Raw genomic sequence first — 14202 nt, 5'->3', positions numbered from 1 at the left:
GGTAATCTTTAAGTAAACATCACACTCTGCTGGGTCAACAGAGAAAGTACGAAGCTCTTAGAAAAACAGTAAATCTGGGCAAAAAAAAAAAAAAGGAAGAAACAAAAAGATGGATGAGATATATTCTCATCCAATGCTTTTAATTTACAGAAACAATGCAGTTACAGTGATTTAGAGAAGTATTTATACACCTTATACTTTTGCGCATTTTGCACTTCAAAATCATGAATATTAAATAAATGGATTTTAAATCCAGTGCAAAAAATAATTTAACTTTCCAGAGAGCCACAGCTCAGGTGGAAGAATCTGCGAACTGGACAACTACTATATTAACAGGTCAAAAACTGCGCCAACGTGCTGTACAAAAACAATGCCATAATAGAATAAATGGATAGAATTAAAACATAAAAATAAGTAAATAAAATAACTTGCTTGAACACAGCTAGCTTGAAACAAAGAAAAGGTCACATATCTTAATATTTTGGACCTACATCCAAAACACTGTGTGGGAGAAGACTGACGAGACCCTGAACCCATTGTGAAGCATGGTAGTGGCCTCATCATGCTGTGTGGATGTGAGGTTTAGCTTTCAAGCAGCTAAACACCCCTAAATTAATATGAAATAGATCACAGCCCATTAATGTGTTTAAGTGGCCTAGTCAAAATCCAAAGTGAGAAATCTAGAAAACTGATGCTCTTAGTCACTCTGAGGTTTTTAAAGTGCAAAGCTGGTGGAGACACACATCAAAATACATCCAGCTGTAATTATTGTGAATAGTTTGATGTTTAAATTCATTTTCAGATTCGTTATAAATGATAAACTGATAAAAATAAAATGCTTTTGCACCATTTATTAAAACACAGGAGGTGGGTGAAACTATTTAAATAGGTCATGCTTGCTCTTCATGGACTCTGTAATTACATTTGCCATCTTGTTGAACAGATAGCAGTTGCTTAGCAACATGATGTAAATGCTTTACTTTAGTGACCGACAACACTTTGCTGGAAGACTGCTTTCCTTTCATTTATGCTCGACTTCTTACTTATAATATTGTTTTTATATTTTACCATAAAGGCAAAGTTATTGTTAGCCAACAAAGCTAAAGTGATCAGGTTTGTTGGTTTGATACCAATAAACCAGGTAATTCAGGAAGGAAACAGCAGAGGGGGCGTTGATAACGTTCATAACTGGGTGATAACATCTTAGTTATCACCTTCATGACATCTTGAAAAACAAGCAGCCATTTGCCAACTTGCTAAACTCAGTGTTATGTGACTGGTGGGAATTTATTTGAAAATAACAGAGCAGAGGAGGAATAACAGACAAGAAAGTAAAAATGAAGCTGAAACATTGCAATCTACCCATCCTCTAATCAAAATTAGATATTTTCTTCAATTACTAAAACTCTGTTTCGGTTGTAGAAACATTTAACTTCACTGAAACACCACAAAAATAATGTATTTTGCTAAATCAGCTGACCAAGCTTGAACAAGTAGAATGGCAAACTCTTCAACTGAGAGCATATTTAACGTCAAGTACACCCTAAAGACAAATACGTCATGGATCCATGGCTCTGAATGGAAATATTGGACAAGCATGTTTGCAATCGGCTTCACTTTCCTATGTGTATGTCTGAAAAAGCTGCAGCAAACAATAAAAGTAAAGTAGAACATATTAATTAAAGTTACTACACTACAAAAACATAAAATATTACCAAGTAAGTTTGGTCGAATTTTTGGTGCAAATATCTTACTACACTTGAAATAAGACAAACAAACGTACAAGTAACTTTTCTTGTTTTAAGTCAATACTTACTTAACATTGATAAATAAAGTGCTAGTTTCATTGGCAGATTATTTCACTTACAACAAGAAATTTTCCCCATGTTAAGAGTTAATTTATCTGCCAGTACAACTAGAACTTTTTCATCAAAATTAAGGCGATATTTACTTAAAACAAGCTTCTATGTCTTGCTGAAAAGTTAGTTTTTGATTTGTATGTCTTATTTCAAGTGTACTGAGATATTTGCACTAAAAACTAGACCAAAATTACTCTTGTAAGATTTTCTGTCTTTACAGTGTAGCAGACAGTAAATCAAATTCTGGTTTGGGTTTGTTGCTATCTAGTAGCAAATCTTGTACATTTTGTGTTTTTAATCCATGTCTGGGTCTTAGGACCCAAAGTTTTTCCACACAAATGTTTACTAAACACTCCTTCTTGTGCCACAGGTTATTTTACCTCATCGCATCACAAATGCACACTGGGACACATTTGAAAGCAAAATATTTCAAAATAATAAAATAAAAACAAAAGTTGTGTTGAAAATTATAGCTTCACTACACAAAAAAAAATCTTACCAAGTATTTTCGGTCTAGGTTCTAGACGCCCCACCTTCTTCAAATCAGACAAAATTAGTGTCAAACGTTTGTGCAGCAAATTTTTTATTTGTCCCGCTATAGGTCACAAGTAAAGGTCAAATAAATAAATAAATAAAGGTGAAAGCTTAAAGGTCATTTTGATTTCATAGAAGTGGGGGGGAGGGTTGAGTGGGGCTGATTGACCTTAACTGAACTTTAAATTTTAAGTAATATCTTCAAAGCCAAAGCAGCACAAACAAAAATGTGTTTAAGTGGCCTAGTCAAAGTCCAAAGTCCAAACGTTTTTGTGCAGCAAACAAAAATGTTTGCTGCACAAACTAGCACAAGCGTAGTCAAGATGATTGACGCCAATTTTGTCTTATTTGAAGACGGTGGGGGAGCTGGTTGACCTTTCATGACTTCTGGAATCATTTCTTAATATCTTTAAAGTGAAAATTTTTTCTGCACAAACGTTTGACATCAATTTTGTCTGATTTGAAGACAAACTTCACTTAGATAGTTTCCAGTGCAATCTTGAAATAAGACAAAACTAATTTACAAGTAACTTTTAAGCAAGACAGAAGAGCTTGTTTTGAGACAATAATTCCTTAATATTGATAAAAAGATACTAGTTCAACTAGCAAATTATTGTCACGTGAGAAAATGTAACTTAGTTACCTGTAAGTTAACACACTTGAAGTAAAACAAAACTAAAATATTTGCACTAGAAACTACACCAAAAATTCTTGGAAGGATTTTGTGTTTTTGCCGTGTTGAAGTCAAAATCAAAATCGAGTGCCGACATAAACCCATTAATAAAATATGCATAGATTGCATCTTGCTGTGCAGAACTTACCCTCTCTGGTTTCTCCTCAGGTGTATCAGTACATGAAGTCACCTGAGCCAAGGCCACTCGCAGCAGGGAGTCAAACAGCGGTACAGCAAGGTCAGAGTTCACCACTCCTGAGCGAGACAGTTGGTCTCTCACCTCCAACAGAGTCTCCTCCACAGACTGAGGCTGTTGAAGTTAAAATGCAATAAATTAGGGTTTCTCAAAGTGTGAGCAAAATGTTTACAAGTCAGATTTTCACTGAATGTTGTAGTTTTTATGTGGCTAAGGTACAGAGAAAATAATAGAGGTGCAACTGACTAACTATAAATCGATTATTCTGACAATCTTATTTAAAAAGTGGCACATTCTGCAGATTTTCACTTAACCACTGGAGCCGTTTTATAAAACATTATAAATACATTGAAAGTTGCTAATAAACTAATAATTCAATACCGTTTTAAATGAAAAAAAATACACATTTTATTTCCTAAAATGCAATAACAGCATTCTTTTAGTGTACGCTTGATTATTTGTGGCAAATGATGCATCTGGAGCTAAAAAAAAAAAAAAAAAAAAACAACACATTTTTCACATCAGCATGTGAAAAACAATCAACCCTTTGTTTGTTTTGATTAAGTCATTAATAATTGGATATCAAAAGGTGCTTAATTTGATCCAGGTGAAGCTAAAACTATAATAAAGAAGATAATTGTTTTTTTATCTTAAATGCCAAATGTATACATATTTTTGTACAGTTTTGGCTTAATAATGTCTCTGAGTGTATTGTTCTTTGAATAAATGATCTTTATGGATCATTAATCACCACTTAGTGATTAATCAATTACTAAATTAGTTTATGATTATTTCAATAATCAATTAATTAAAGAAAATTAGCTGTAGAGATGATAAACCTACCTGAGAAGAAAGCTCCGGCTCTATCCTCTGCATGGCAGAGTTAGCGCTGTGCAGACAAATCGCCAGCAGGGCTTCAAGAAGACGAATACTTTGAAGCTGCCACTGTTCGTCAAATCTCTTTCCTGGATCTTTGGTCTTCCCCTCAGTCGGACCCAAACTGTGAAAATCTCCTGATTCGTAGGGAAGATCTTCAGATCCCAGTGAAGCAGCAGGAACTGCAGACTCAGGGCTGCCTTTCACTTTGCCCTCTCGCTTCTTCTTTGTTTTTCCATCCTTGCTCTTACATGAGAGTTTCTGGATGACCATGGCCATGAGGCGCAGGCACACATCCAGTCCTCCGAGCCTGAAGAACTGCCTTTGGAACAGAGGGCTGGCCATGTAGATGAAGCGGCACACGGACCAGACGTCCGCGGCTCGCCGTAGCTGTTCTTTAGAGGGCAACGCCACGCTGTCTGGGGACAGATACGGCAGGCGGCCCCCTAGAGGCTCGCTCGCTGTGCTGTCGTAACCTGAAGTGTCCTCAGAGTCGTTGGCAGAGTCCCGGTCAGAATCTGCCTCTTTGCTGACACAGAGGAAGGCCACACAGAGGAACAGGTTGATCACATGCAGGTGGGTCTCCGTTCTGCTCCTCCCTGGTCCATGGTTCTGTCCAGTTCGGCTTTTGTGACGCGGGTACACTTCCTTTAGGCCTTCGTAGAACTTGCTGAGGCTCTGTGGGCCTTCTCCGACCCCTCGTGACCCCAGCTCCTCAGCCAGGCCGAGGATGGCCTCCCTTTCTTTGGTGTCGGCACTCTCCAGCTCGTGAAGAAGCCCGTCACTCTGCTGATGTCCAACTCCTATGATCAGAGTTTCAAACACCTTCAAGGCCAAAGAGCGAGTCTGGTCGAGGTAGACGAGCTCCGTCACCTGGTTGAGCCCGTTACAGCTGATGAAAAGGTCTCGCACCACTCTGAAACACAAAATGTGGAACAACAATGAGTAGAGCTACAACAAAATACCTTGAATTTGAACATAACTTAAAATCTGATAGCCCAGTTTATGCTTTCCAGTAGAAAAAGGCAACATCTGGTCACATCAGACCAAAAGGTAACTTTTTGACTTAAATGCAAAATATTATGGGGCAGCAACTAACATTTATTTTTATAATCAGTTATTCTGAAGATTAATTGGTTAATCGGACAAAAAGAAATGGGCACATTCTGCAGATGTTTCTTATAATCTTATGCCTTTTCTAGAAATAAATTAAAAGTTACTAATAAACAAATAATAATTTAATTCCTTTTTATATAGGAAAACAAAACATTTTATTACCTAATAAAAGCATTCCTTTATTGAATGCTTGAACATTTATAGCAAAAGATGAGAAGCCGCTAAATAAATATTTCTAACACCAACATGTGAAAAGTCAGAACTTGAATCTGACAGAAAATTCGTGGATGGAGAAATAGATTAGGGTCATGGTAAGGAGGCCTTGCAAGCTCAGAGCCTTGAAGCTCATCAGAAAAGATAAATTATCATGCAAAACGTTTTTCAGCAATTAAAATGTTTTATGGCTGTGACGCCTGTAAAGGCATGATATTTTAATTAAAGTGTAAATAAAAACAGAAACTATTTTTCCTAAAAACTCATGCTCTTTTTACTGCATTTTATTATCCATAAACAAACTTCTAGGTTGAATGAAAATGACCTTAAATCTAAATCTACCAAAGGTATGAATAATTTTGGGTCCAACTCTAATTCAGCGGCCTTTAAATGTCACATATGAATAACAGAGCTGGTGAGAAACAGATAAAAATAGATGAAAATTCAAACATGTGTTTTTAATCTTTTGGAAAACAACCAAATCAAAAGGTAGGGAGATAAAATGACCATCTGCATTAGAGACAGTTGCACCCCTGAAGGTCACACTCAGTCAATAAATTTAATTAATTCAGATCAAATCTTGCTATGATTTTTAGTGCCAATATGTCCACTGTGATTTATAACGCATTTTCTCCTATAATGTGTTCCTGTCAATCCACATGTGGATTAAACACACAGTGAATAAATAAATACGTCCCTTATAGTCAGTGGTAAATTTATTCTTGCTTCAGCGATCATATCTGTGCTTTTAAATAAATGCGTTTAATCGACTCACACTCAACATATGCTTGTACCAAGCACAACTGTCTGTCAGACAGAATATATATATATTTATAGAAAGTATAAAGTATCACCTGGAGACACAATAAGAAAGGAAATCCAAAATAATCCTTAAAAAGTCACTTTTAGCCTCTTTTTGTGAGTGTGGTAGAAATCTAAATGGAGAATGGAGCGACTTCTCTTCTTATATTGGGAAAACCACATGCAGATTATCTAAAGCATGGCCAGCTGTACTAGACTTACATAATTTACTAGCAGCACCTTTATATAAATAGACCACAATATACGCAACTCTGCAGCCAACAGCTTTAAATAAGCTCAAACTAAACCACAACTGCTACTGTATTTGATATCCATTATGCTTTTTGCTGCTTGTGTTTTATGAGCCATCATAGTTATGACTTGGATTTAAATTTATGTTCAACTTAAATACAAATGTGAGAGATGAATAAAACATTACATCTAATACGAAAAATAACCTTATTTGATTTCTAGGATAAGGTTAAATCAAAAAACAATACCTGATATTTCCTGAATTTACACATTAACTCCCTGCCAGTACAAATAATAATGTTTTTTAATTAAAGTAGCGGTGTCCAAAGTGGACCATTTGAATGAGCTGTGTTGGAGCAGAGACTCGTCTGAAACTGGCAGGACATTGACTTTTGAAGACTATAACTGGACATCTATGAATTAAATAGATTCAATTTCTAAATTAAGCTGTTATTTTTCCCCCCTGAAATTGAAACCCTTTCCTCACCCTTCCTCCAATTTGTCTCATTCTTTATTAGTTTTGCTCTCTGGAACATTTCCTGGTTTCATGAGCAACATGCAATTCCATCAAGACGGCTCATTTTTAACTCCTCGTGTCGTGATATGTACGATTTTATGAAAGGGAGTTGTGTTAAGCCAACGGTCACAGATGTAGAGCACATATTCAAACAGCATGAAATTCATCGTCTTAATTATCCTCAAACGCTCTAATGTTACCTAATATATGTATAAGGAACTTAATAATCTACCAATTCCGTTTTTATCAAAACAGTGTTACCAGATTGGTCCAGCAGATGGAGCTCCTTAAATTACAGAACAAAGATAAAATTTAAAAGGTATTTTTTTCTCAAATTGTGGGCTTGTACAACAGCAATTTCTCAGTAGCTAGATTTTATCTTTTTGTTTCCTAGAACAGGTTAAATACTTTAAATGTGGCATGTCAGTCCAAGCCAGACATCAGATTAATTGATCAACCTTTTATGTCCTAAATTTAAAATGTCGGCTGGATATTTTTGTTTATTTTAACTGTACGCAGTTCTTTAAATGTCCTGTGAATAAATATATTTGCCCATTTATCCATAACAACTGAAACTTTCAATATCTAGCAAGTTATTTTCACAATTTGCCATCTATTAAGAGTGCCCCTCAGATTAATTTCACTTCCTGTTTTCTTTGACATGTTTTGATATTTCTGCAGTTCAATAAGGCTGCAAGAGAGCGAGAAAGCAAGACTTTCACATGAAAACACCAAATTAGAGCAGAGTTCGCCAAAGTCGCTCCAGTTCAGAACAAGTTGAACTCAATCTAAATGGGTCACAAAAGAAAACACATTATGATTCAATTCCATATGTTTATGTAGATCTTCTTAAATATATATTTTTAAGGTGCTGAAAAAGAAATGTAGTATGTGGATCAACAATACCTGCCTTATAAAAACAGGCAACAATGTTACATAACAGTCAATAGTCTTGCACCTCTTACTAGGAACACCAAAACATGATAAATTATTGATTAGTAACAATTACCATGGGCTTGGAAAGAGGGATCTCATGACCAAGTGGATACGGTCTTCTTTGAGGTGGCTGGGTAAGTTTTATGTCTCGTGTTCATACAATCCCTGAACTGTTGAAAATTGCAATGCAGCACTAAATTGTAACAACTGAGAAGTAAATGGATTTATGGCATTTATGCAAAAAATCCCAATGTCTTTGGGATTGGTAGCTGCTAAGAGTTGAGTAAAACCAACAAAAACAGAGAAAACTTAAAGGGGACTTCTTATATAAAAATTTTAATTTTCCATTTATGTGGAAATAAATACACAGTGACATTTTTTAACAATAAATTCATGTTTTTTGGTGTCTGGAAAATGAGCCGTTTCAAAAATCTTCTGACTACTTAGCAACCTGAGCTAAGCTGAGCCCAGCCGCGTTACCTAGCAACCTAAGGGGAGCTCCAGCACGTTTGGCCAGCTGGTTTTACCATTGTATAATGGCTGCTGCAAAAGACAAGTGTTTAATTATTGTCTTACTATTCAAAAACCACTTGCTGCATTCTTGTTGGTTGCACAGGAGGCTCCACTTCTGTTTTTTAAGATGTAGGGTTGTATAATTACTCATCTGTTTGCAGCCATTTTCACATGTGCTTGGCCAGCAGCAGCAATTTGGATTTAAAGTGACAACAGGCCCCAACATAACTCAGTCTGAAAGAAGTACTCACTAGACTAAAATGTCATTATCTAAGAATGATTTTGTGCAAAAACATTAACATGTTTTGTATTACCCACAAACCTACTCTAACCTGTTCAAGGAAGCATAATAGGCCATTTTTGGATAAGAAGATTCCAGATTGAATAAAAAAGAGTGGTTGAGGAGCTCACCTTGATTTGAGAAGTGCTGGTAATGTTTGCAGGTAGATGAGTAGGACCTCCACCGGCAGGCACTGTGTGTGGTAGCTGCAGACCTGAGTGCAGACGGTAGAAACCCCCAGTTGCTGAGCATGGTGGACCAACTCCACCCCTCTTTGCAGAACGGGGCTGAAGATGTGTGTGTAGAGTTGCCACTGCACTATCGCATTGCCCCGTAGTGTTAGATGGCACACATGGCCGGCTATCTGCTGGCTCAGCTGCCAGTCCTCACCAAACACTAGCTCCTGGTAAGCCTCCAGAGCATCCCACTTCCAGAGCATGTCCTCAGCCCCTCCTCCGCTAGGCAGGATACCTTGGGAGCGGTAACATAAACTGGTAGAAATATTTGCAGGTTCTCCTTGTTGCAATGTCTCCTCCAGACCTGGAAGTTGGCTGCTGTCCAGAGTACAGATGTTACAAGAGGCCAGTTTAGCTTTCTCTGACGGCTGACCCCCACCAAGCTGGTCTAAAATCAGCCGACTTAGCACACTGAGCACATGGGACTGGTAACTACGGAGACCTGGAGCTTGGAAAGCATGTAAAAGGGGTCCTACAACTGAGCGAGGGTCCATGCAACAGCAGATTCCAACAGCTTGAATCCCAGCTAATACCTGCAGCACAGACGGCCCACTGGGCGAGAGGCGCTGCAGGAGCCGGAGACACTGGTGGGCGCAGGCAGCAAGACAGCAGCATCTCTCAGGGTACCGCACGGTATCCCCCTCAGATTCCTCTGAGCCTTCTACATCCTCCTCAAAGGGGTTGCGTCTTGCTGCTTGCATGAAAGCGGAGACGGGCAAGCCTGACAGGTCTCTGTGGTGATGGAGGAAGTGGGAATACTCGCAGCGACGGTGCCGGCGTCGAGCACAAACCGATTGATGAAGCTGTTCTGACTTGGCTTTCTTAACAGCGCTGATTATTTTGAAGACTCCTGCAATGAGGCCGCGTAGCCGCTCCGACGCCTCTCTGCCTACGTCAGAACTGGCCCTACCGAGTCCCTCCAGCCGCAGAACCGTGGCCTCAAAGAGCTCGAGACCACGGTGCTGGACAAATTCATGGATGAGCTCCAGAGCCTGGCTAAAGAAGAAAGGGTTGGGCGTTGAAGCCTGGAGGCAACTCAGGAGGACTTGTAGTATTCCTTCTAAAAGCTCAGGAAGTAGTAGAGCTCTGTGGCGATAACGGGAAAAAGAAAAATCATCCTGGACTTCCTGTAGGGTCTTTTTTGACCGCGGGGCAAAAGGGTTATTCTGCCTTTCCAAACAGCTTCGGATTTTGAGAGTTGCTCGCAGCAGGTCTGTCAAACTTCGCCTCAGGCTGTCTGGAAGTCTGTCGCTCTGGCTTATATCCACAGACATCAAGTGCAAGATGGTGCGTAGCAGCATCCTCTGAACCAGTGCGATCGGTTCCTCCGTCCAGCCTCCAGCCAGTTCCTCCGCTCCCATCCCTCCTCCTCCCCCCGGACCACAGCAGTCTCCAAACTCAGTCAAGATCTCCGTGAGGGTCGGTACGACGCTGATGGCCAGACCGGGGTTGTGACTGATGCTCATGTCAAACTTACACACCTTTTCTAACAGGGAAAGCAACACGTGACAAAGGTCGAAAGGAGAGTTCTCCATGCGGTTGAAGATGGATATTGCGGCCGGGTCGGTCAAGGTTTCGTGGTCTACCATCTGAGAACCGGGGGCTCTGGGGTGGGGATACGGTGCACTCATGGTTTCTGTAGTGTTGGTGGCCGTAGACGTCAACTGCGAGGCCTCAGAGCGATGATGCTGGCAGCTCACCTGGATGGTGGAACCGTGTGGTCTTCGGCTCCTTGAGCCCCCAACGGCTCTGTCTTCAGAGTTGGCTTCTGAATCTGAGGTGGAGACCTGGGACTTGCGAGCATCTTTCACAGAGTATCTCTGTGACGTTCTGCGTGATCTCCGTGACTTCCAGGTGCCACTGCCAACGCGGGACCTCTTCCCAGAGCTCTGCTCATCAGATGCAGCCTTCTGTCCCGTCCTGAGTGGGACGGCCTTCACCTCCCAGCTGAGGAATGCTTCAAGTAGGGATGGCAGGTTGAAATCTGTTCAAACACAAAGACTTTCACCAGGTTTTGGCATTTTACATTGAAAGACACTTTCAGTCAAGCATATTTTTGTATTTAAATGTGAAAAAAGGTGAATGTTGAAGAAAGTTATGCTCCACTGCATGTCAAAAGCAGGTTTGGGTTAGTTAGGGTGTCTTCCATGCTCGGTTCGACTGGGGATCAAATTTGCAGCGGTTGTAACATTTTTATTTCGTACGGTTTGCTTTCACACTGCACTGTGTCAAAGAAACCAAACCTTCTGATTAACCTGCACTAAGAACCACTGAAGGAAATGACATGAAAGCCTCTAAAAACATGAGACACGTCTTCCTTCTTCACAAAATGTAAACAAAAATGAAGTAGTAAACTAAAATGTAGTAATCCTACAGTTTAGTGGTTGTAGGATTTCTCTTTTGTCTTTCTCCCACTAGTATTAAAGGTATATCAAGGTAGGTCTTGAGTTGGCCGAGTATGGGGCAACTTTTCTGTCCCTCTCCCACCTGATGCTGTGCACTGCTAGTCAGCAGGTTCAAAGAAGGTTTCACAGTCTTATAAATAAAGTAAAATTTTGTAGTTGAGAAGTATTTCCAGCTTTAGTAAACATATTTATCATGTACTTGCTAACAACGTCATCATTTTCACAATTTAAATGTAATGAAACCAATGACTTGTCGATATTGTATTAAGTTATGACATTTTAGGTGTAGCATTAAAATGAAAAAACTTGAAAATGTAATAAATAATAGTACAATGGAACACATTTCTTGAAAATAAAAGAATTTTGTAGATTTTTGTGCATTTTGCTTATCCAATAGGTATAACAAGTGGCATGGTCCTCACATTTACTCATGATGTGAAACATTTTAATTTATATGTAGACATGATATCATGAAGTCATGGTAATTTTATTCAGCATCATCACTTCGTGGCAATCTCGCAACAGTTTAATGCCTAGTCAAGACCCAAAGCCTTGTGTGTTAAAAGTTTCAGAAAGCAAAAATTAATTAAACAAAAAAATGTCTAGACTCCATGTTACAGAAGATCAGCAGCCTTCTTCTAAATGCCGGAGTCAATCTCAGGTCATAGGGCTCTGCAAACACAAATGTTCTCCTGCTCTGAGACAGGTTGTGCTGCTCACAGCTGCAATAATTAAAAGTTAGTTAAAAACTAAAATCTTTATCTGGATTCCTACACATTTATTTTTAAGTTTTAGCCTTCTAAAGCTGGAATTTCCATATTTCTTGGTACATTCTTTGCTCATTTCTAGGCTTAAATATATAAAAAGAACTAATTGAGTTCATGGCAGATAATCATACTTTATGCAACACACTTTCCATTATTATTATACGTTTTCTCATTTAAATAGAGGAACATCTATCCACAAAACCTTAAGGTGTGTCAGTATGTATGCTTCTGCAGATCTTCAGTCAGGAATGAATATATCACTGATGATGCAAATCTTTTATACAAAGGAAAAGAATGAAAAACACTAATTGGAGCAACATTTTAAGATACTCTGGTATGAAGAAAAACACCTGAAAATATAAAAAAATTCCATAATTCACTTTCATTTTTTAAGCTACTCCAGACTTGTAAAATACTAAAAGCTTTATAGATTTCTAAACTTTCAAGACTGACAAAAGGAAACTGAGTGCAGTGCAGTGCAGCACTGAGAAAATAAAAGTTTATTGCCGTCATGTGAAGATGACATCAAAAGTTATAGTTAAAGCCAACAAGGATCAAAACAAATGCTGTAAAGCTGCTGGATGATAAAGTGATGCAACCTCCAAATAAGTTAGGAGGATAAAATAATTGTAACTTGAACACAGGTTACAGATAAGCAACATAAACACATAAGTTGCATTAGGAGAGTGTCGGCATTAACAAAACAACAGAAATTAGTAAGTAAGGTGGTAACGATAGTTGACAACAGACCTGGAGCTTTTTCCTCTTGCACAGGAATCTTCCAGACCAGAGGCAGCAACGACAGCAGCAGAGTTAGCAGCTCTTCCCGACAAGTCAGCTCCTGAGAGTTCAACAGATGACAGTGACTTACTTAGATAGAGGAAGAAAGAAAAAAATCCCTTCAGTCGTCACTTGGGTCCCACTTCATCACCACGCCAAGACACTCCCTCTAAGTCAGACTCTTCTCCTCCCTAATTTTAAATATTTGTTCAGTCTTCATTGTTATCACTTACAGAACTGTAATTTACAAATATTTCTAGCTACAAATTATGCTTTTTATTTTTTTATTTGAGGTATTTCAGTAGAAATGTGACAGGGAGCAATGTAGCAGCTACATGATAGGCTTACTTCGAGGAATTTTGATTCAGACGTCTAATCCTTGCAAACTTGCATTCCTCCATCAAGTGTTAATTAAAAAGAGATCAAACCTGATCATTTGTCAAATGCAAAAGGTTAAATGGGGGGTTAAAACCCTTTGTTCTGAACATAATGTTTCAAATGTCAACAGTTTGCTCTCAACTGTGTAATTATGGTACAAAATCTTAACCTAGAAATTAAAGCTCCTCTAATAATAAAAAACAACACAATGATGAAACAATCTTCAGATTTTAGACGTGGCATAAAATTCAAATTAATTTATTTGTATTATTATTTTTTGACCATGAGGAAAAAGATAGAGGAGCTTTATTTCAAAATCTAACTCTTTGACCTGTCAAATAAGGAATAGAGTATTTTAGGCTGAATGTAGATTGCTTTGATTTGCGAAACATTTGTAAAACTTTCAGTTTTAGTGTTTTGTTTAGCAGTTTAAGATCTCTGGTACAATTTAACACAGACTGTAAGTTTTCTAGGAATCAAGCAAATTTTTAAAAAGTAATTTTTAGTTTAAGTAATTCTGAATGGATGTTTATCAGATACCAACAGTGTTATTATATTATTAAACAAATATGGAACAACTCTTTATATTTACCTCTGCAGGGTTTTGTTCACCATAATTAGCTGCAGTAGCAAGCAGTTTCTTCTCATGACCCAAAGCAAATGGGCGAGAATGTCTGACTGCAGAGGCCATCTGATAATATATCAGTATTTTAATCTCTACCAGGTACGTCATGCTTGTACAGCTTTAACAACACGTGAGAAAAACCAAGTGGTGTGACAGAGAGTGTCCTCAAAATGAAGCTCCAACAGCCGCATCCCTATAGCATAGAATAGTTGAATAAAATAATGGGAAATAGTAAATATTCATCT

General features: G+C 38.4%; 1 protein-coding gene across 7 annotated transcripts in view; it reads right to left on the bottom strand.

Moving 5' to 3' along the window:
- The window catches only part of lyst (lysosomal trafficking regulator), a 76866-nt gene that overhangs the window by 40659 nt on the left and 22005 nt on the right, over positions 1-14202 (bottom strand). For all 7 annotated transcript variants that reach the window (XM_007551502.2, XM_016671142.1, XM_016671145.1 and 4 more), the window contains 4 exons: positions 12925-13015; positions 8898-10986; positions 4106-5054; positions 3215-3376 (listed from right to left, as the gene is read on the bottom strand). In XM_007551502.2, coding sequence (XP_007551564.1) covers positions 3215-3376; positions 4106-5054; positions 8898-10986; positions 12925-13015 — 3291 coding nt within the window. The remainder of the gene's footprint in view (positions 1-3214; positions 3377-4105; positions 5055-8897; positions 10987-12924; positions 13016-14202) is intronic.

Source organism: Poecilia formosa, unplaced genomic scaffold (assembly GCF_000485575.1).
Source record: "Poecilia formosa unplaced genomic scaffold, Poecilia_formosa-5.1.2 Scaffold42, whole genome shotgun sequence".
Taxonomy (NCBI): Eukaryota; Metazoa; Chordata; class Actinopteri; order Cyprinodontiformes; family Poeciliidae; genus Poecilia; species Poecilia formosa.
Note: the sequence above shows the minus strand (reverse complement) of the source record. Positions and strands in the feature narration are given on the sequence as shown.